General features: G+C 45.1%; 1 protein-coding gene across 2 annotated transcripts in view; it reads right to left on the bottom strand.

Annotated features, from left to right (window-relative positions):
- Window positions 1–8,254: 8,254 nt before the first annotated feature.
- Window positions 8,255–21,633, bottom strand: part of TTC8 (tetratricopeptide repeat domain 8) — an 86,549-nt gene continuing 73,170 nt past the window's right edge. For both annotated transcript variants that reach the window (XM_077463742.1, XM_077463743.1), the window contains one exon: window positions 8,255–14,926. In XM_077463742.1, the coding sequence (XP_077319868.1) occupies window positions 14,810–14,926 (117 nt within the window). In that variant the 3' untranslated portion in view covers window positions 8,255–14,809. The remainder of the gene's footprint in view (window positions 14,927–21,633) is intronic.

Below are 21,633 nucleotides of genomic sequence, written 5' to 3'. Positions count from 1 at the left end.
ACTCCAGGGGCACATACACCAAGGGCTTCCCTCGGTCAGACCAGTGCAGCACCATCCTTACCAGGAAGGCATCAGAACTTAGGGAGAGCCTTGCCTCCAGCTGGGTATAAGCCTTCTGCACAAGGCCACAATCAACCCGGGGGGGGGGGGGGGGAGCCCTCCCACCGCCCCCACCGTTCCAACCTAATTACATCAGGGAAGTACTAACCCCCAAAACTGGCAAAAGGGGTCAGGGTTCTTTCCCTAACAACTGATAAGAACAGATACTACACTTAGCTTGATAAATAGGACAATCGGCACCTGTACAGCATCCTTGTTTGCCCCTCCCCTGCCCCTCTCCATCAGCTCTGGGGTCACACTAGCTAAGTAAAGAGAGAGAAACTGAGGAAGAGGAGAAAACACTGGAATACTAGTCAGTACCAGTGTGCAAATGTGTTTGCTTTGGAAGAATGAATCAACGCTAATGTGGGGTGTCCTGCGCATATGGGTGTTGCTGCATTATGTAAAACCATTCATTTCGTTTTTCTTAATTTTAGATTGGGGTGCCTCGAGATTATGCGGAATTGTAAAGGATGCCTTAAAGCGGGATTCCGCTCTTTTTGTTTTTTTTCTTACCTGTGTTACAGGTGGGCGACTGCTACCTTCGCTTAGCATCCACGTCCGGCGTTTTTTTGACCCCCGGCGCGACGATTCTTTTCCTCGGGATGACTTTTAAAAAAGTGCTCTGGCGTTTTCCATTTTAAGTGTGGGCGTCTGAAGCCCACGGGCATTTACTTCCTGTATATCGATGACGCTCGGCTCCCAGCATGCTCCGCTCCATCTCGCGCATGCTCAGTGTGCAATGGTGGTAATGGCAGATACAGCTGCCTGCCCACTTTAAAAATGGCAAATTCGGACACGACCTCGTCACGTGACCGGCGTCCTAACGAAATCTCACGAGATTTCGCAATTTCGTTGTCCCCCCATGGATTCTTGGGAAATAGCTTAGAAATTTCCCAGGGACCATTGCGAGGATGATAACCACGCCTACTCCCACGGTAGGACAACCCGGAAGTCAGCAGAAACATCTGAAATAAAAGGTAAGTAAAGAATTTTTTTTTTTTTCAGGGTTCATTTAGGTAAGTATTCTATCTTGTGATTTTAATAATATGAAGTTTAATTTTTAGGTACCAAACCGCTTTAACCACTTCAGCCCATGGAAGGATTTACCCCCTTAAATGACTAGGCCATTTCTTGTGATACGGCACTAACAATTGCGCGGTTGTGCGATGTTGCACCCAAATAAAATTGATTATTTTTTTTTTCCACAAATAGAGCTTTCTTTTGGTGGTATTTGAATTCCCTCTGCGGATTCAAATACCACCAGATAAATGTAATAAATGTTGGGTTTTTTGAAAAAAAAAACAACATTTCTTACTTTCTGCTATAAAACATTGCCAGAAACATTTTCCGTTCGTGTGTGGCCAAGTCCTTTCGTTCGGAAGGTCCGTCTGAACTCCACTGAAAGTCCGTCAGGAAGACCGTTGGACCTAGTCTGCTGGAAAGTCCAGTCGTGTGTACGTGGCATAACAGTCCAGGTAAGGATACCGTATGCTTCTCCTTCTCACACATTTCAGCAGCCGTGAGTGTGGACGGATGAACACCCCAACAACATAGAAGTGCACGCCGGGTTTAGCATCCCCCCCTGTCAGAGCGGCTCAATGCCAATTACCAGACCGTTGAACCACTCTTATCAGCTGCTTATCAATGCGGGAATCTCTCGCTCTAATACCTGTATATAATCATCCTCCCTCACATTTGTTTCACCTTTCAGTCCCCTTCCCCTCCCCAAGCCTGAGGTTCTTCCCGGATGTCCACTTGACTTTTTTATTTTTTGGTATTACACTGCATATCTGTTTATTCCTCTAGATCCATGTGCCAAAGTCATCCTCCAACAGGATCACCCCACAACTATGTTTGCTAGCAGGTTTGTGCTGAGATCTGCTTGTAAAGAATGTTATAAATCAACACAATATATATATTATATTATATATATATATATATATATATATAAGCGATATTGCAGCATGCACTTTTTCTGAATTTTTTTCCCAATTACTATTATATATATATATTTTATTTTTTATTTATTTTTTTGTGGGGGGGGGGGGGGGGCATTTTAATCCAGTTTTATTTTAATTTGAAACGTTTTTCCTAACAAAAACATATGTGCAGATATATGTAAAGCTTTACGTGTTTTTTTCACACACAATTATGACAGTACAATTGAATACTACTTCTATAATGTACATGAAATGATATCCTCAGTATAATGCTTAAATATTTTTTTTACACAATACTTGTGAATAGCATTCAGTAAGCGATTGTTTCTTATTATGACCCTTTAATTTGAAGTATTTATATATACAGTGGAACCTTGGATTACAAGCTTAATCCGTTCCAGGAGAATGCTTGTAATCGAAAGCACTCGCATATAAAAGCGAGTTTCCCCATAGAAGTCAATGGGAATGAAGATAATTAGTTCCGCATTGACTTCTATTGCATGCAATACCGCATGTGGCCAGAGGTGGGGGGGGGGTCGCTGGAGAGCCTCGAAAAAATACTCGGTGACAGTTTGGCTGAACTCTGAAACACTCGGGAACTGAGTATTTGTGTGTTTCTGAGTAGCTCTGAACCGTTCCTAGTGTCACCGGCGCCCCCGCACCTCTGGGCAAATGCGGTACTGCATACCTCATTAGCTTGAATTCTGCTAGTTTTGTGAGACAACACTTGTGAACCGAGTCAGAATTTTACAAAAAAAAAAAAAAAAAGTTGCTAGTCTTTCAAAATGATCATTAACCACGTTACTCGTTAACCAAGGTTCCACTGTATTTAGTTTTATCTTTGTTTTTAGTTTTTTTATTACACTTTTCCAAACAGCCCTGATGAAGGGGGAGAATTTAGTCCCCTGAAACGCATTGACCTCTTTTTATTTAAAAAATGATCAATAAAATTCATAGACAAAATATGTCATCAAATATCACTTATCATTAGCAGCGCTATTATCACCTATACAATGATGACTTGTATGTATGTATATAGTATTTAACTCAATGACCGATATATAACAAAACAGCCTTTTGAGACACTAAATACTCAATATAAGAAGCAGTATCAGATAGCGATAGGAGAGTGAGAGTCCTAATACGTGATGGTAACAGCGTTTTGTCTGAAGATAGTGCACCCTTCCACCAGATTGCTCCACATGTGCACCACGCTCCCCTTAGGGGTTCAAACCCACCACACTTCTGATATCAATGGGCCTCAATTACAATTCCCATGTCTCGGCCTCCTTATGTCTTAGAGTTATTCGGTTGTTCATCCAGACTCACCATATGAGGGAAAAAAAAAAACTCCACATAGTCCAGTCCTGTTTATGAATTAAAAAAAAAAAAAAAAAAACTCTACATATACGTAGGCTTGTCCTCATAAAATACACAGTCTTTGTTCCAATATTGGCCAGATAGCAAGATGTCATGAGCCGTTTTACTCCTGCCACTCACTGAGGGGATGGGGGGATGACACCACACGCCGCTCACTCCCCTTCCGGTTTCTCTCCTCAGGCACTTGGAAGGCAAGGAAGCTGTGCATCACTTCCGGTTGTCGATAGGTCACTTGCTGATGCGTTTCGTCATCCCAACTTTCTCAATGGGTGTGGCATACCGACGTAACGTCCCGGAATATAACTGATCATCAATTACTATGAATGAACACTCTGCATACCGATCCACCGCTACAATCACAGACGGTAGGAAGGTACACATTCTCCATAGCGTACCAATTGTACATGGCAAAGTGCTATGGACCATTACAGTCTAAAAAATACATCATATATTTACTATGCAGCATAAAAATAAAAACATGTGACCGCTAGTATCAGCTCAATCACAAAACTCAGTATTATATTATATTTACTTTTATGATATCATGACAGTCATTAAATAATTCCTAGGCTTAAAACTATATAATCTAGAAGTAAAAAGAACCTGAGATAAACATTACATTTCTTTAAAATTACTCTCTAATAGCAGCAAATTAAATATCACTTTATTAGGTGGCCCTAACTACTCCAGCCCCAGAAAAGGAAGTTTGCATTGTGTAGGATCTTGAAAAAAAAAGAAATAAAAAGAAATTATTAATTAAATAAAAACAAAAATGATTAAAAGGTTAAAATAAAAACCTCCCTCATATAGAGCTCAATAATCACTGATGAAACAGTTGGGGGCTAATGTGTCCAGCAAAAAAAATCGATTGAGTTTCACGCCTGGAGAGCTCTCGTGTTAGATTAGAGCATCTCTAGGATGGTTTAATATGGTCAATACCCCAAAATAGCAGACCAGAGGGAGCTGGTCTATGAAACAACTTAAAATGCAAGATACATTAACCCACAAGGGCATTTCAGCACATATACCACATGCGTTGTGTTACAGGTAATGAATTCATTAATGGTGAATTCTTCATTATTGGATGACGATACAAATTTATCAAGCCCTCTAATCTGACAAGATACTTCTCGGCAAGGTTTACATTTCCTACAATAGAAGAAACCTTTTTTGTCCCAAAAAGTAGGCGGACGACTAGGGCGATCCAAAACCTTTTTCACTACTACGTCTCCAAATTTCAGTGCCTTTCTATAAACGAACTTAGGTTTTAATAGCAGTTCATTTTGCAATGTCTTATCGAGCCGTAGGATATGCCAGTGAGTATAAAAAAAAAAAAATAACAGATTCCACTTCTCTGTACTGAGAGTGAAAATTTGATACGAAGCCCCACTCATGATTGTTATCAGTCAACCTCACTTCCCTGTCTCTCAATACATCTTGTCTAGGTAAATCACCCACTTGTTCCACTATAGTATCCAAAAATTGAGGCCTATACCCTTTTTCCACAAATCAATTTTTTTAAATCTGGGACTGTGCCAAAAAGTCATTGGATGTAGAACAGTTAAGTTAAACCCTCATGATCTGACCCTTAGGGATATTTCTCAACCATAGTGGGTGATACCCATTATGGATTGGTAAAAAGCTACCTGTAGATTTAAAAAAACACTTTTGTTTGTAAAGTATCATTACCCGAAAAATGGTAACATCTAAAAAATTGATCCTGCCCAAATCCAGGGGCGGATCCAGGGGGGGGGGGCGACGGGTCAATTGCCCCCCCCCCCGAGAATACCGGCAGGCTGGTTTCCGCGGGTCCAATCGCGGCCGGTTCCGCGGGTACCAGCGGGCCGGTTCCGCGGGTACCCGCGGGCCGGTTCCGCGGGTACCAGCGGGCCGGTTCCGCGGGTCCAATCGCGGCCGGTTCCGCGGGTACCCGCACGGCCGGTTCCGCGGGTCCAAACGCGGTCGGTTCCGCGGGTACCCGCGCTGAGTGGACGGTGAGGGGGGGGGGGGGCAGCTGGATGGCTTAGGAGGGCTGCTGGCCAATCAGGAAGCCAGCAGGCAGGGGAGCAGGGAGATGACATCTTCTCTCACTGCCCTGCATCCCTCCAGTTCCGCCCTCACTGTGTAGGAAGCTGTGTGCAGCAGAGAGATTGCAGAAAAGTGACACAGTAGGTGACAATCCGCAATGTGTGGCAGGCTACGTGGCAATCCGCAATGTGTGGCAGGTGACGTGGCAAGTGGCAATCCGCAATGTGTGGCAGGCAACGTGGCAAGTGGCAATCCGCAATCTGTGGCAGGTGACGTGGCAAGTGACAATCCGCAATGTGTGGCAGGCAATGTGGCAAGTGACAATCCGCAATGTGTGGCAGGTGACGTGGCAAGTGGCAGGCAACGTGGCAAGTGACAATCCGCAATGTGTGGCAGGCAACGTGGCAAGTGGCAATCCGCAATGTGTGGCAGGCAATGTGGCAAGTGACAATCCGCAATGTGTGGCAGGTGACGTGGCAAGTGGCAATCCGCAATGTGTGGCAGGCAACGTGGCAAGTGACAATCCGCAATGTGTGGCAGGTGACGTGGCAAGTGGCAATCCGCAATGTGTGGCAGGCTACGTGGCAAGTGGCAATCCGCAATGTGTGGCAGGCAACGTGGCAAGTGACAATCCGCAATGTGTGGCAGGTGACGTGGCAAGTGGCAATCCGCAATGTGTGGCAGGCAACGTGGCAAGTGACAATCCGCAATGTGTGGCAGGTGACGTGGCAAGTGGCAATCCGCAATGTGTGGCAGGCTACGTGGCAATCCGCATCTGGTGGCAGGCGAGGTGGCAAGTGACAATCCGCAATGTGTGGCAGGCAACGTGGCAAGTGACAATCCGCAATGTGTGGCAGGTGACGTGGCAAGTAACAATCCGCATTTGGTGACAAGTGACGTGGCAAGTGACAATCCACATTTGGTGGCAGGCGACATGGCAAGTGACATCCTCAGGGCTCCCACTGATTCTGCATTATGGTGAGTTGAACCATTTAATTTTATATTACAATGTATTAATAGAAATAATGCGCTTCAATCATCCTGACACCATAACAACCATGGTGCCGTAATGATTGAAGCACAAATACCAGCCATTTCCCATATAAATTGCCCCCAAAAAAAACATATTTTATAGCAGTGCCCCTCCCGAGATTAGACTCTGGATCCGCCCCTGCCCAAATCAGGAGCAGATCGTCTATATACGGTCTGTAAAATAGTAATTCTCCCCTATTCTGATGGAATACTGCCTTGTCCTCCCATTCCCCCATGAAGAGGTTAGCTATGCTCGGCGCAAACGTTGCACCCATAGCTACCCCCTTCTTCTGAGTGAAGAAACAGTTATTAAACCAAAAGTAGTTATAGGCAAGACAGAAGTCGAGTGCATTCCGCAAAAAGATCTTTTGTCCATGTGGCAGATCATCCCTCTTACTCAATGCCCAATTGAGGGCCAATAGTGCATCCTCATGTTGAATTACTGTATACATGGAGGCCACATCTGACATGAGTAGAAAAAACTCTCCTTTCCCTGTTAGGTCAACATCCTGCAGAAGTTGTAGCAAACTTTTAGTGTCCTTAAGACATGCCCTAGTTTCTGTGACACTTTTCGGAGGGAATCTATCCAAATATTGACCTAATCTGGCTGTCACTGACCCTATCCTATTCTTACTGCACCATTCCCATTTGTGCTTACAGGGTTAGAATTTTTATTTAAAAAATATTTTTTCATACTCAATTTCCGCATGTATTTATGTATATCTACATATACATCAAACTTGCTTATTGGTGTTTTCAACCCACATTTCAATCCCGGATGTAAAATGTTTTTCTCTTTATCAAACAAGTCGGTATTACTTAAATTGAAGATACCTCCTAATCTGTTTCTCTCATTCTTTTTTTTTGTTGGGTCCTGCGTCCTGCTCTACAGTCTCTACTCCGTTTCTCCTTAGGTTTTGTGCTTGGGGTACATTCCTCTCCCAGTGTTGATAATCCCTCACTTCGGATTCCCTGTGGGTTTGGGCTACTGGGGCATAATACATTGATGGTGGTCTGCCCCTGGGGGAGAGGGTAACCACGACCCCTCCTCTGCCCCCCCCCCCCCCCCCCCCGCCGCTTCCTAAAAAAGGACACGATAGAGGGAAGTTATAATTATTCCCTCCAGTATGTTCTGCCAAGACATCATATCTGTTCGAAGTGGGAACCTGAAACTCTGGCTTTGTATAGGGATGTGGCCAGGGATATCTACCTCTCCCGCCTCCCCCTCTTCCTCTATTTTTTTTTACCTCTTTTCAAGGTCCCGGGGTGGATACTTATATTAGGGGGTTTCCTTTTTTGAGATTCTTGTCCCACTCCTTGATAGTAAACTGGGGGTATATGCTGTAAAGGTTTCTCAGTTTGTGTCAAGGGGTCAAGGGGAAGTCTCCTTCCATGATTTCTTCATTTCTGATAGACGCCATATTTTGCCATAAATAAATATTATTATTAGAATCAAAATCCTTAAAATCCCTAAAAACTTCAAATAAAATACAAATGTACTTACCTCTTTGATTGCTGGGCGCTCCTTTATCCTAATTTCTTCCCAAAGAAACATTAGGGGAGATTTACTAAAACTGGCGCACTCAGAATCTGGTGCAGCTTTGCATAGTAACCAATCAGCTTCCAGGTTTTCTGGTCAAAGCTTCACTGAACAAGCTGAAGTTAGTAGCCGATTGGCTACTGTGCACAGCTGCACCAAAATCTGAGTGCATCAGTTTAAATCGCCCCCATTGCAATGTTTTATCATTCACAGAAGTAGGACAGATCACAGATTGCAAATGCTAAAATAATTTATTCTCTAATTACAAATATACATATAAGTGCCTTTTACATAAAACACAGATCCACATATAAATGCTTTCTAGAAGGGGGACGGAAATGTCTAAGCTGACAGCACTCTGCCTCTGTCTATAGTGACCTTCATATCGGTTCCCATAGTGCCAAAATTCCCACTGTACCGGCTATACCAGCTGCCACTCAAAAACCTGAAAGGACAGGAAAGTGCTCCATGTGGAATGACCTCAGAGGAAAGCAAAGTAAAGCTTATGTAGAGCTGCACAATCCTGGTGGTGCTGGACCAGATGTAATTATAGTGGAACTAAACCCTCCTATCCACTTCAGCCAAGGAAGCTGCCATCTTAGCTTCTGTTTGATCTGCACGTGTCATGGTGCTGCACATGTGTGCTCAACCAAACTGATAAACTATCAAATGACTGGTGTCGTAACAGATCTCAAGCAATTGTGACAGAGTGGAACTTCTGTCATTTTTTTCATCTTTCCATCTACTAAATCTTCTGACCTTGTTGTAGTTTTTCCTCGCAGTAAATCCCTTATACAGCCCACTTCCTGTTTCTTGTCTGGTAAAAAGCCTAGGCTTATGACATCATGCACAGCTCTCTCTCTCCTAAGAGTTTGCCAGGGAAAGAGGGGGGAAGAGTCATAGGAGGGCTGCAGAGCTGGAGGTGTGCCTCTGTGTGTTTGTGAAAATCCAGGAAGTGAACAGGCAGCAGCTTCAGCTGCCCACAGTTAAAATGTCTGCAGCCAGACTCAGTGGAGGGAGATTTCTGCAGCATATTTGGGAAGTACAGAATCACAGTATATATAAAATAATATGCAAAGTGGTTGGAGGGAAGCTTCAGAATGGCAAACATGTTTTTAATACAAAATGATGTGTTCAGATTGCAGTTCCTCTTTAACATTCCTGGCATGCTGGGAACGTAAAAATGTATTTAAACCGTTCGACCTTGTTCACACCATGGTGCAGAGACATCAGTTTTTCGGCACGCGTTCTGCACGGGCACAAAAAAAAAAAATTGTTCTCTATGTGCCCTGTTCACACCACAACACTGGTATCATGTGCAGATCTGTTCTGCACAGGAATCTGCAACATTTATGCAGTTTTCTGCATGGGAAAAAGAACAGACATGACATCAACATTGGTGTGAACAGGGCACATAACTGACACGCATGAAAACGGATGTCTCTGCAAGTGAAATCTGCGCGGTTTACCCATCGGTTTTTATGCACGTATGGTGTGAACAAGCCCTGAAAGTGGTTGTAAACTCTGCCCATATAGCCAGTGAAGTGACTGAAATTATAAAACAGTGATGAAACAAATCCTCCTAAATAAGTTGCACCTGTTTATCTGCTGCACCACCTTCTCTACATCCGTTCAATGTCCAGAATTTTAACCGGTTCCCGACCAGCGCACGCCGATGTATGTTGGCAGAATGGCACGGGCAGGCATATTGGTCCAATCTTTAATGCCACCCTGCCATCGCGAGCGCGCCGCCGCTGGCACGCTCGCGTGCAGGTAGGGACCCCCGTGGACTCGATCGCCGCGGGCATACACGTGAACGTCTCACGGGGCGGCTGAACGAGGAAACGCCGTTGTAAACAGCATTTTCCCGTTCTGCCTAGCAACTAGTGAACACTGATCTCTGCTCCATGCGATTGGAGCAGAGATCAGTGTTCACTAAATTAAAGCCCAGCCCCCAACAGTTAGTAACACACCCCTAGGAACACTTAACCCCTACACTGCCACCCACTGGTTAACCCCTTCACTGCCAGTGTCATTTACACAGGAATCACTGCATTTATATAGCAGTGATTATTGTATAAATGACAATGGTCCCAAAAATGTGTCAAAAATGTCCGATGCGTCCACCATAATGTCGCAGTCACAATAAAAATTGCTGATCGCCAATCAATAATCGCTTTTTTACCAAAGATATGTAGAAGAATACGTATCAGCCTAAACTGAGGGAAAAAAAATGTTTTTTTATATATTTTTGGGGGATATTTATTATAACAAAAAGTAAAAAAATAATGCGTTTTTAAAAAAAATTACGCTCTATTTTTGTTTATAGCACAAAAAATAAAAACCGCAGAGGTGATCAAATACCACCAAAAGAAAGCTCTATTTGTGGGAAAAAGAGGACGTCAATTTTGTTTGGGAGCCACGTCGCACGACCGTGCAATTGTCAGTTAAAGCGACGCAGTGCCGAATCGCAAAAAGTGGTCTGGTCTTTGACCAGCAAAATGGTCCGGTCTGAAGTGGTTAAAGTGATATTAAAGTCTTTTTTTTGTGTGTAAAAATAACAAACATGTTGTACTTACCTGCTCTGTGTAATGGTTTTGCCCCGATCCTCCACTTCTCAGGTCCCTCTTCAGTGATCCTGGTCCCTCCTTCCTGCCAAGTGTCCCCACAGCAAGCAGCTTGCTATGGGTGTACCTGAGCCAAGCCACAGCTCTATGTGTTCATTCAGACATGGGCCCGTGGCCTCCCCCTCTCTCTCTCCTCATTGGCTCACTGGTTTTGATTAACAGCAGCAGGAGCCAATGGCGCCCACTGCTGTGTTTCAGCCAATCAGGAGGGACAATCCCGGGCAGCCGAGATTCTTGTGCAACATGGCTGGATCGAGATGGGGCTTAGGTAAGTATTAGGGGTGTTGAGGGCGGCTGCTGCACACTGAAGGTTTTTTCTAGCTTCATGCATAGAATGCATGAAGTTATAAAAAACCTTCTGCCTTTTTTAAGGCCCAATGGACATTTTTAAAGTTGCTCTGAAAAACACGGCTATCCTGTGTTTGAGAGTTTTTGAGCCACAAGCTTTTGTGAGAGTATAGTTTTGCTAAAAAACGCAAATGCTAAAAAAAGCTTAAAAACCACTGCAATACGCTAAAAACTTGCGTTTTAAACAGTCTCTGACTAAAGCTACTGGCGTTTTTAGAACATGCAGTGTGCATGAGGCCTAAAACTTGTCTGCGAGTTCAGAAAAAAGAAGGGGGCGGAGAGCTGAAGTTACACTCTGCAGAACTGAGTGAGGAGAGCTCTGAGAGCTGATTGGAGGGAAGGGACGCACCCCCCCCCCCCTCCACACAGGAACAGAGCAGAGGCTGGCGATCACAGGCTGTGTGCTGGAGGCTCCCTCCTCTGTCACCTTTGACTCGTGCAGATAGCAGAGGAAGGAGGTAGCAGACAGAAGTGATACTTAGTGCTCTGGATTGACACAAGTACACACTCTAAAGAGTTATGCGTTGTTTGCATTTCATGTCTGAGGTTTACAACCACTTTAAGTCGATGGATTTAGTTCCACTTTAAAGTGTAACTTCACTCTCTCTATCAACATTGACACTTTTTATTCCTTACTGCTAGCAATAGTAAATAGTAAGAAAAGTATATTATATTTACTTGTTTTAAACTTTTTTTTTCTTTTTCTTACATTTCTGCAGTTTCTTCCTGGTTTCCAGGCCTAGGCAAATGATGTCATACATCCCAGGAGTCTTTAGGAGGGTTTTTCGCGGTTCAGTACTCTCTCCTGCTTGCATGTCTGAGCTAAAGGCAGATGAACTCCAGGAAATAAATGCTGCATGAATCATCCGCCCTTACGCATAAAAGGTCATGGCCAGAAATGCTAGAGGGGTGGTGTTTTTCTAAGTGATTTCTCAACAAAATAAAGCAGACATGGATGGATGGGGGAGTTCACATAGAATAGAAAAAAAATAAAAGAATGAAATAGTGTTTTTGGTTTGTGGTGCTCAGACATGGTGTAGTTCCGCTTTAAGGAGGGGGTGCTTATAGGTACTGCAATGGATGGTGCTAGGAATCAAAGCATGTGCAAAATTTATTATAGACACATAAGGTCACACAGGAGAATTATCCAACGTTTCAGGACCTTGCAGGGGGACTCGTGACAATTGACACACACAATTTAACCACTAAGCCCCGGACCATTTGGCTGGCCCCGGATGGCACTGCGTCACTTTAACTGAAAATTGCGCGGTCGTGCGACGTGGCTCCCAAACAAAATTGACGTCTTTTTTCCCCTACAAATAGAGCTTTCATTTTGTGGTATTTGATCACCTCTGCAGTTTTTATTTTTTGCACTATAAACAAAAAAAGAGCGACAAATAAAAAAAAAGCATTATTTTTAACTTTTTGCTATAATAAATATCCCCAAAGAATATATAAAAAAAAAAACTTTTTCCCCTCAGTTTAGGCCAATACGTATTCTACATATTTTTGGTAAAAAAATAAAATAAAAAATGATCGCAATAAGGCTATATTGATTGGTTTGCGCAAAAGTTATAACGTCTACAAAATAGGGGATAGTTTTATGGCATTTTTATTAATTTTTTTTTATTATTTACTAGTAATGGCGGCGTTAAGTGATTTTTATCGTGACTGCGGCATTATGGCGGACACGTCAATTTTGACACATTTTTGGGACCTTCGGCATTAATACAGCAATCAGTGCGACTAAAATTGCATTGATTACTGTAAAAATGTCACTGGCAGTGAAGGAGTTAACACTAGTGGGCAGGGGAGGGGTTAATACGTATCCTATTTTGTGTTCTAACTGAAGGGGGGATGGGACTGTGCAGGGAAACTAACAGATCGCTGTTCATACTCTTTATGGACAGACGATCTTGTCAGTTCCCTGCTCAGAGAACTGGAAACTAGTGGCCGCTTATGCTACCGATGTAGCATAACGGCAATTTGCGCAGCCGAACCATGCTGCCGCAGTACAACTGCGGCGGCTGGTCAGCATGTGGTTAAAGCAGTATTAAACCCAAAAATGCATTCATTTTTAAGCTTTCCCCCCCGTTTTTACCCGGTCATTTGGACAGTAATACCCCTCCTGTATTAGAGGGCCCTGCTCTGGAAGAAGGAGCAAAGGAAGCAAAGCAGACAGCAGCATTTTCAGTTTGGGGGATCCCCCCCCCCCCTGTAAGATGTACTAACAGATTTAGATACACTAACAAATTTAAGCCATCCTCCAGCTAATGCTTTATAATCAGTTACAGGAAACTTTTTTTTTTCTATTGGGATAAAGGTTTTATGTTTATAAAAGCAGATCATTGTAAGCACCCGTCTGTAGTAAATGGTTTGCTCTCATCTCTGTAACTGATACATTCTGCTGGAGAGTCTCCTTTTGAAAAACAGACTTAGTGGCTAGAACCAGGTGAAAAAAAAAAAAAAGCCTACAGAAGTAAACCAATGCAGTCCTCACATCCAAGAATTGGTAAGCTGTAATATAATAAAATGTTTGCTTTTGGGTTTAAAGTGATACTAAAGTTTTTTGTTTTTTTTAACAAACATGTTATACTTACCTGCTCTGTGTAATGATTTTGCACAAAGCAGCCCCAGATCCTCCTCTTCTCAGGTCCCTCGCAGATGCTCCTGGCCCCTCCCTTCTGTTGATTGCCCACAAAGCAAGCGCTGTGTAAATTGACGGTGCTATACAAGTACCTTAAATAATAATAAATAAAAGTAAATCCTACATGAATCATCAGCCCTTACTCAAGATGGCCGTGGCTAGAAATGTTAAGGGGTGTTTTTCAAAATGATTTCTCAACAAAATAAAGCATAGAGACATGGATGGAAATGGGTTGGGGATGGCAATACTAGAAATGAATACAATTGTGTTTTCAGCTTGTGGTGATCAGATACAGTTGAGTTCCACTCTATGTTGTGTGTCAATTGTCACCGAGTTGTCCTGAGATACGGGATCCTATGAAGCCACAAAACGTTGGCCATTTAACCTATGCAACATTATTTTGTGGCAAAAAAAATACCTTACAAATGTATGCTTGGAGTGCTGGTGACCTCCTGACCTCAGTGCTAAACTTGCACCAGTTTCAAGAAGACTTAGCAGAAAATGAGGAAATTCTGCAGCAGGTCAATGCTTGTTGGTGTTCTCCGTAGGCCAGTGCTTTCAAATCTACACTTATTTTGGGTCTGTTTTAATGGACAACTTGCTTTCTGAGTTTGTATCCTTCACTACAAGCCCCTGACCCCCTCACCCACATTCCCGAGTGTCAGTAGCCTAGAAAAAAAGACGGATCATACTTTTTTTTTTTTCTCCTTCAACAAAAGTGGCGTTGCTCTTTAATTGAACAAGCTAAAGTTAGAAGCCGATTGGCTACCATGCACAGCTGCACCAGATTCTGAGTGCTCCAGATATAATTAATCTCCCCCAAAGTGTCAAGTGTGTTCATTAAATGGGAACCTTTTTGCTTTTTTTTAAAGCACATTATTGCCATGTTCAAAAACACAGCAAGACACGCTAATAATAAAGACCAGCAAAACCTAAAATGGAGCATTTCCTAAAGCTATAGTGGAACCTATGGGACACATTCTCTGTTATAACCACAGAAAAGGTCTATACAGGTGTTACTCATTTCTTTCTGGCTTTACAGGACCCTGTTACAGTGTCCCCTCAGCTGCCAGTACAACGATCAGAGATTAGCTTTGCATCATTTTCACTACTCTGCCTGTCGGTGCTACTCAGCGCCTATTATCTGCCATGTGTGCAGGACGGCTCAGATCATGGCGAAATGCTGCCTCAGCTTCTCGAGGAGCTGCTGGGTCTCCACATGTTCAGGAAAGGCGGCTTCTGACCTCTGCGCTGCCACATAACTGCTCTGGAGGTCTCCGACCTGAAACACAAACATTAAATTGTAACCATGTTCAGGGCCATCTTTATTATGGATTGGACCCTGGGCAAACATTTGTGCTCCGAGACATACAAAAAAATAGTTTACTGAATAAAATCAGGCTACAATTGCGCTTGCTTGACAGAGGTTACAGTGTATCATTGCCGCACACTGACTGGCTGCTAAAGGTTACAACACACATTATGGCTCACTTATTTGACAGAGGTTACAGCACATGACTACTTCTTGTTTTTTGGTTGCTAGAGGTAACTGGACATCCTTACCACTCACTAATTGGTTGCAAGAGGTTACTGTACATTATTGCTCACGGATGGGTTGCTAGATGTTACTGCATATCCTTACTGCTTAATGATTGGCTGCAAGAAGTTAGTACACATCATTACTGCTCACTGATTGGTTGCTAAAGGTTATAGCACATCATCTCCTCACTGCTGCACACCATGGACTGGGAAGGTGAGGGGACCCATCAATAGACAGAAAATGCCTTGCAACTCTAGGACTCCTGAAATCAGTGGCAGTGCTGGGGGGGGGGGGGGGGGGGTAATCAGTGGCAAAACTGTGAGGTTGATGGGATCAGTGGCAGTGGTGGGGATTAGTTAGGAGGCAGTACACCTGTGGCAAATTCTGAAACATCATGTACCAGGGGATTTTACGCCACCCTCCAATATAAAGAGGGATTTCTACACTGACACAGATGTAATAAGAGCATTTACACGAACCACCAGTGTAAAGGGGAATAATATACAATGACCTCCCTGTAAGGGGGAATATACACAAACATTGTCAAGGAGATTTGTACTGACCAACAATGTAAAGCCCCATACACACCATCAGATTATCTGCTGAGTTTTTCCTTCAGATTTACCAAAACCATATAATATGAGGACAAACCTTAGGAGTTTCAATGTGTATGCAATCAGGCAGGCCCTTCTACTACATGGTTTTGGTAAATCTGAAGGAAAAACTCAGCAGATAATCTGATAGTGTGTATGGGGCTTTAGGGGTGATTTACAATGACCATCAATGTAAAGGGGGATTTACACTTACCACCAATGTAAAAGGAAATGTACACTAATTACCAATGTAATGGAGAATTTACACTGACAACCAATGTAATGGGGGATTTTACATCAACAACCAATAAAGGGGGATTTCTACACTGGTCACCATTGTAAGGAGGGATTTACACTCACCACCAATTTAAAGGGGGCATCTACATGGACCACTAATGTAAGTAAGGATTTGAAACTGACCACAAATGCAAATTTGGATTTTTTTTTACCGATTACAAATATAAAGTAGAGTTTCTACACTGGCCACCAATGTAATGGGGATTTACACTGACCACTAATGTAAAGGGGACCTTCACACTGGCCACTGGCGTGAATGAAAAAGGGTTGTACACCAAGCCCAAATGTAATGAGAAGATTTACACTGACCACCAATGCAACTGAGACATTTAGCCTGCATTCACATTTGTGTGTGTCGGGAACGCATGCGAAATGGCTTTTCTGGCACCACACAAACATGCTGCCCTTTAGTAGATACACAGTGGTGTAGTGGGTAGCACTTTCCCCTAGCAGAAAAAAGGGGCGCCGGTTTGAATCCTGACCATGACACAATCTGCCTGGAGTTTGCATGTTCTCCCTGTGCCTGCGTGGGTTTCCTCCCACACTCTAAAAGACATGCTGGTAAGTTAATTGGCTCCCTTCCAAATTGGCACTAGTCAAGCGCTTGGGAACCCTTCGGAGTAAGAGCATGCTATATCAAGATACCTCTCAACTCAACTCAGCAGTTCCATTATTTTTTTTAATGACACCCTCCCGCATATGCGGAGATGTGCGTTTTCACATGCACCAAAATTCACGGCACTGTGGCACCATGTTATTCTGAAAAAGGGTTCCATCTCCAATTTGATTACCTCTGCAGAACAGGCTGATTATAGGCTTAATGACCACAGTTGTAGGTAAGACCTGCAAGCATGCCCCTTTACCTCCCCCAGTGGGCAGCATTCAGCAGAAGTGATTAGTGGATATGACCTCAAGGGGGCACGATATATATAAAAATGCTGCCTCTATTTACATATCAATGACGCTGGGCCACGGCTATTTACATATTAATGCTGCCGCTATTTACATAACAATGCAGATTATTTACATGTAAACACAGGGTTTTCAGGCGAGTCATCTGTATACAGCAACAGGGCAGAGCTAAGCAGAATTAGTAACAGAACTTCACACTGAGTTATCAGGACACAGCACTGGACTAAAACTTCAAGGGACAAGGGAATTTAAACTGGGATAGTTGGCAAGTATGAGGCAGCTGCTAAGGGCCCCACAACAATGATGGGGCCCAGGCCAGCTGCCCCTTTTGCCCTGCCTTAAAGACGGCCCTGACCATGTTTCTGCAATTGAAAGTGGTGTCAGTTAGTACAGACCTATCAGAATAGAAACCACAACACTGCTGATGAAGGGGACGGGGTCACGCTAGAACAGTGATGGGGAACTTTGCCACCCCCATATGCTTTGGAACTCCATTTCCCATGATGCCCATGCACTCTGCAGTGTAGTAGGGCATCGTGGGAAATGTAGTTCCAAAACATCTGGGGTGCCAAGGTTCCCCATCACTGCACTAGAAGAATAAGGTTTGAGACAAACAATATTAAAAAATATGTACCAATAATGGTGCCCTATGGGGATGAGAACATACAGTGGGGCAAAAAAGTATTTAGTCAGCCACCAATTGTGAAAGTTCTCCCACTTAAAAAGATGAGAGAGGCCTGTAATTGTCATCATAGGTATACCTCAACTATGAGAGACAAAATGTGGAAACAAATCCAGACAATCACAGTGTCTGATTTTTGAAAGAATTTATTTGCAAATTATGGTGGAAAATAAGTATTTGGTCAATATCAAAAGTTCATCTCAATATTTTGTTATATATCCTTTGTTGGCAATGACAGAGGTCAAACATTTTCTGTAAAGCCGCTTACACACGGGCGGACTGTCTGGCCTACTTAGTCCGCCAAAACACATTTCAGCGGACAGTCCGCTCGTGTGTGGGCTTCAGCGGACTTTTTCAGCGTGCCGTCTGGCGGACTAAGTATTTTGGAATGTTGGAAATACTGTCCGCTGGACTCGCATTTCGGCGGACAATCCGCCCGTGTGTGTGCCAGTCCGCCGTACTTTTGAAATGAGCGGACTTTTCCCGCCCGGAGAAAAGTCCGCTCATTTCGAGCGGGTATCCAGGTAGGCGGGGCCCGCGAAGGAGACGTCGCTGGCCCCGTCGCCTGGTATGGACTTAAAGGGGAACCCCAACGCCGGAAAAAATCGGCGTGGGGGTTCCCCCAAGTCCACAACAGACCCTTGTCCGAGCACGCTACCCGGCCGGCCAGGAAAGGGGGGCGAGCGAGCGCCCCCCCTCCTGAGCCGTACCAGGCCGCGTGCCCTCAACATGGGGGGTGCCTTGGGGAAGGGGGGGCCGCGCGGCCCCCCCCACCCCAAAGCACCTTGTCCCCATGTTGATGAGGACAAGGGCCTCTTCCCGACAACCCTGGCCGTTGGTTGTCGGGGTCTGCGGGCGGGGGGCTTATCGGAATCCGGGAGCCCCCTTTAATAAGGGGGCCCCCGGATACCGGCCCCCCACCCTATGTGAATGAGTATGGGGTACAATGTACCCCTACCCATTCACCTGTAAAATAAAAGTACCAAAAAAAACACAACACACGAGATAAAATACTTTATTGCACAGCTCCGGGGGTCTTCCGTCTTCGAGGGTCTTCTTGCCGGACTCCTCCGCTATCTTCTTGTAGCTCTTTTGCTAGCGGAGGAGTCCGGCTTTCTTCCTCGCCGCTGGCCTCTTCTCCCGACTTCGGGGGTCTTGTCCCCCTCTTCGGTTCTTCTGCCGGGCCACCGCGCCTTCTTATAGCTCTTTTACAGGCGGTGGCCCGGTCTTCTGTCGCCGCCGTCGCCGCCGTCGCCGCCGCCTTCCGTTCTTCCTCTTCTTCTTCTCCAGGAGATGTTGCCTCGATGCTCTCTCCGGCCGGAATGCCAGGGACGCGCTCCGCTGCCACTTATATAGGGACAATGGGGCGGTGTCACATGGCTTTATGTCACATGGTGACCCCGCCCCCTTACGATGTCATAGTCCCCATGTGACACCGCCCCATTGTCCCTATATAAGTGGCAGCGGAGCGCGTCCCTGGCATTCCGGCCGGAGAGAGCGTCGAGGCAACATCTCCTGGAGAAGGAGAAGGAGAAGGAGAAGAAGAAGAAGGCGACGGCGGCGACAGAAGACCGGGCCACTGCCTGTAAAAGAGCTATAAGAAGGCGCGGTGGCCCGGCAGAAGAACCGAAGAGGGGGACAAGACCCCCGAAGTCGGGAGAAGAGGCCGGCGGCGAGGAAGAAAGCCGGACTCCTCCGCTAGCAAAAGAGCTACAAGAAGATAGCGGAGGAGTCCGGCGAGAAGACCCCCGAAGACGGAAGACCCCTGGAGCTGTGCAATAAAGTATTTTATCTTGTGTGTTGTGTTTTTTTTGGTACTTTTATTTTACAGGTGAATGGGTAGGGGTACATTGTACCCCATACTCATTCACATAGGGTGGGGGGCCGGTATCCGGGGGCCCCCTTATTAAAGGGGGCTCCCGGATTCCGATAAGCCCCCCGCCCGCAGACCCCGACAACCAATGGCCAGGGTTGTCGGGAAGAGGCCCTTGTCCTCATCAACATGGGGACAAGGTGCTTTGGGGTGGGGGGGCCGCGCGGCCCCCCCCTTCCCCAAGGCACCCCCCATGTTGAGGGCACGCGGCCTGGTACGGCTCAGGAGGGGGGGCGCTCGCTCGCCCCCCTTTCCTGGCCGGCCGGGTAGCGTGCTCGGACAAGGGTCTGTTGTGGACTTAGGGGGGACCCCCACGCCGTTTTTTTTCGGCGTTGGGGTTCCCCTTTAAGTCCATACCAGGCGGCGGGGCCAGCGACGTCTCCTTCGCGGGCCCCGCCTACCTGGAGACGCGCTCGAAATGAGCGGACTTTCCTCCGCGTGTGTGGGCGAGTCCGTTCATTTCAAAAGTAGGGCGGATAGTATGGCGGACTTAGTCCGCCGTATTAGTCCGCTCAAAAAGTGCCGTGTGTGGGCAAGTCCGTTCATTCGAAAGTATGACGGACTGTCCGTCAGATTGTCTGACGGACTAAGTTGGCCAGACAGTCCGCCACGTGTGTATGCGGCTTAAGTCTTCACAAGGTTGCCACACACTGTTGCTGGTATGTTGGCCCATTCCTCCATGCAGATCTCCTCTAGAGCAGTGATGTTTTGGGACTGTCGCTGGGCAACACAGACTTTCAACTCCCTCCAAAGGTTTTCTATAGGGTTGAGATCTGGCGACCAGGACGCAGCCACTCCTTTGTTGCCTGGGTGGTGGGTCTTCAATGCCCTTGCTGATGGGAGGAGGTCTGCACTCAAAAATCGCACGATCGATGGCCCCATTTATTCTTTCATGTACATGGATCAGTCGTCCTGTTCCCTTTGCAGAGAAACAGCCCCAAAGCATAATGTTGCCACCCCCATGCTTCACAGTAGGTATGGTGTTTGGTTGCAACTCAGCATTCTCTCTCCTCCAAACATGGCTAGTTGTGTTTCTACCAAACAGTTCTACTTTGTTTCATCTGACCACATGACATTCTCCCAATCCTCTTCTGGATCATCCAAATGCTCTCTAGCAAACCTCAGATGGGCCCAGACAGACACTGGCTTAAGCAGGGGGACACGTCTGGCACTGCAGGATCTGAGTCCCTGGCGGCGTGGTGTGTTACTGATGGTAGCCTTTGTTACGTTGGTCCCAGCTCTCTGCAGGTCATTCACTAGGTCCCCCCGTGTGGTTCTGGGATTTTTGCTCACCGTTCTTGTGATCATTTTGACCCCCACGGTGTGAGCTCTTGTGTGGAACCCCAGATCGAGGGAGAATATCAGTGGTCTTGTATGTCGTCCATTTTCTAATTATTGCTTTCACAGTTGATTTCTTCACACCAAGCTGCTTGCCTATTGCAGATTCAGTCTTCCCAGCCTGGTGCAGGTCTACAATTTTGTTTCTGGTGTCCTTTGACGGCTCTTTGGTCTTCACCATAGTGGAGTTTGGAGTGTGACTGTTTGAGGTTGTGGACAGGTGTCTTTTATAGTGATAACAAGTTCAAACAGATGCCATTAATACAGGTAATGAGTGGAGGACAGAGGAGCCTCTTAAAAAAGATACAGGTCTGTGAGAGCCAGAAATCTTGCTTGTTTGTAGGTGAATAAAATACTTATTTGCCATCATAATTTGGAAATAAATTCTTTCAAAAATCAGACAATGTGATTGTCTGGATTTGTTTCCACATTTTGTCTCTCATAGTTGAGGTATACCTATGATGACAATTACAGGCCTCTCTCATCTTTTTAAGTGGGAGAACTTGCACAATTGGTGGCTGACTAAATACTTTTTTGCCCCACTGTATATCAAACAGCTGCCCCTTTAAAAGTGAAGAAAATCACTAAACTGCGTAAAATATTGAAATAAAAGGATTTGGAGCTATACATGTTCTGAAAATCGAATACAACCAATAAAATAGATTACTGCAATCAATAAATCAGTTAAAAAACATTTTATAATCATTATCTATGTTTAATCACATAGGCTGGAGAGATTGAAGTCTATATCTCC

Source organism: Lithobates pipiens, unplaced genomic scaffold (assembly GCF_037356315.1).
Source record: "Lithobates pipiens isolate NorthernLeopardFrog02 unplaced genomic scaffold, aLitPip1_a1.2 Scaffold_30, whole genome shotgun sequence".
In the NCBI taxonomy this organism is placed as follows: domain Eukaryota; kingdom Metazoa; phylum Chordata; class Amphibia; order Anura; family Ranidae; genus Lithobates; species Lithobates pipiens.
This window is presented reverse-complemented; position numbering and strand designations above follow the sequence as displayed.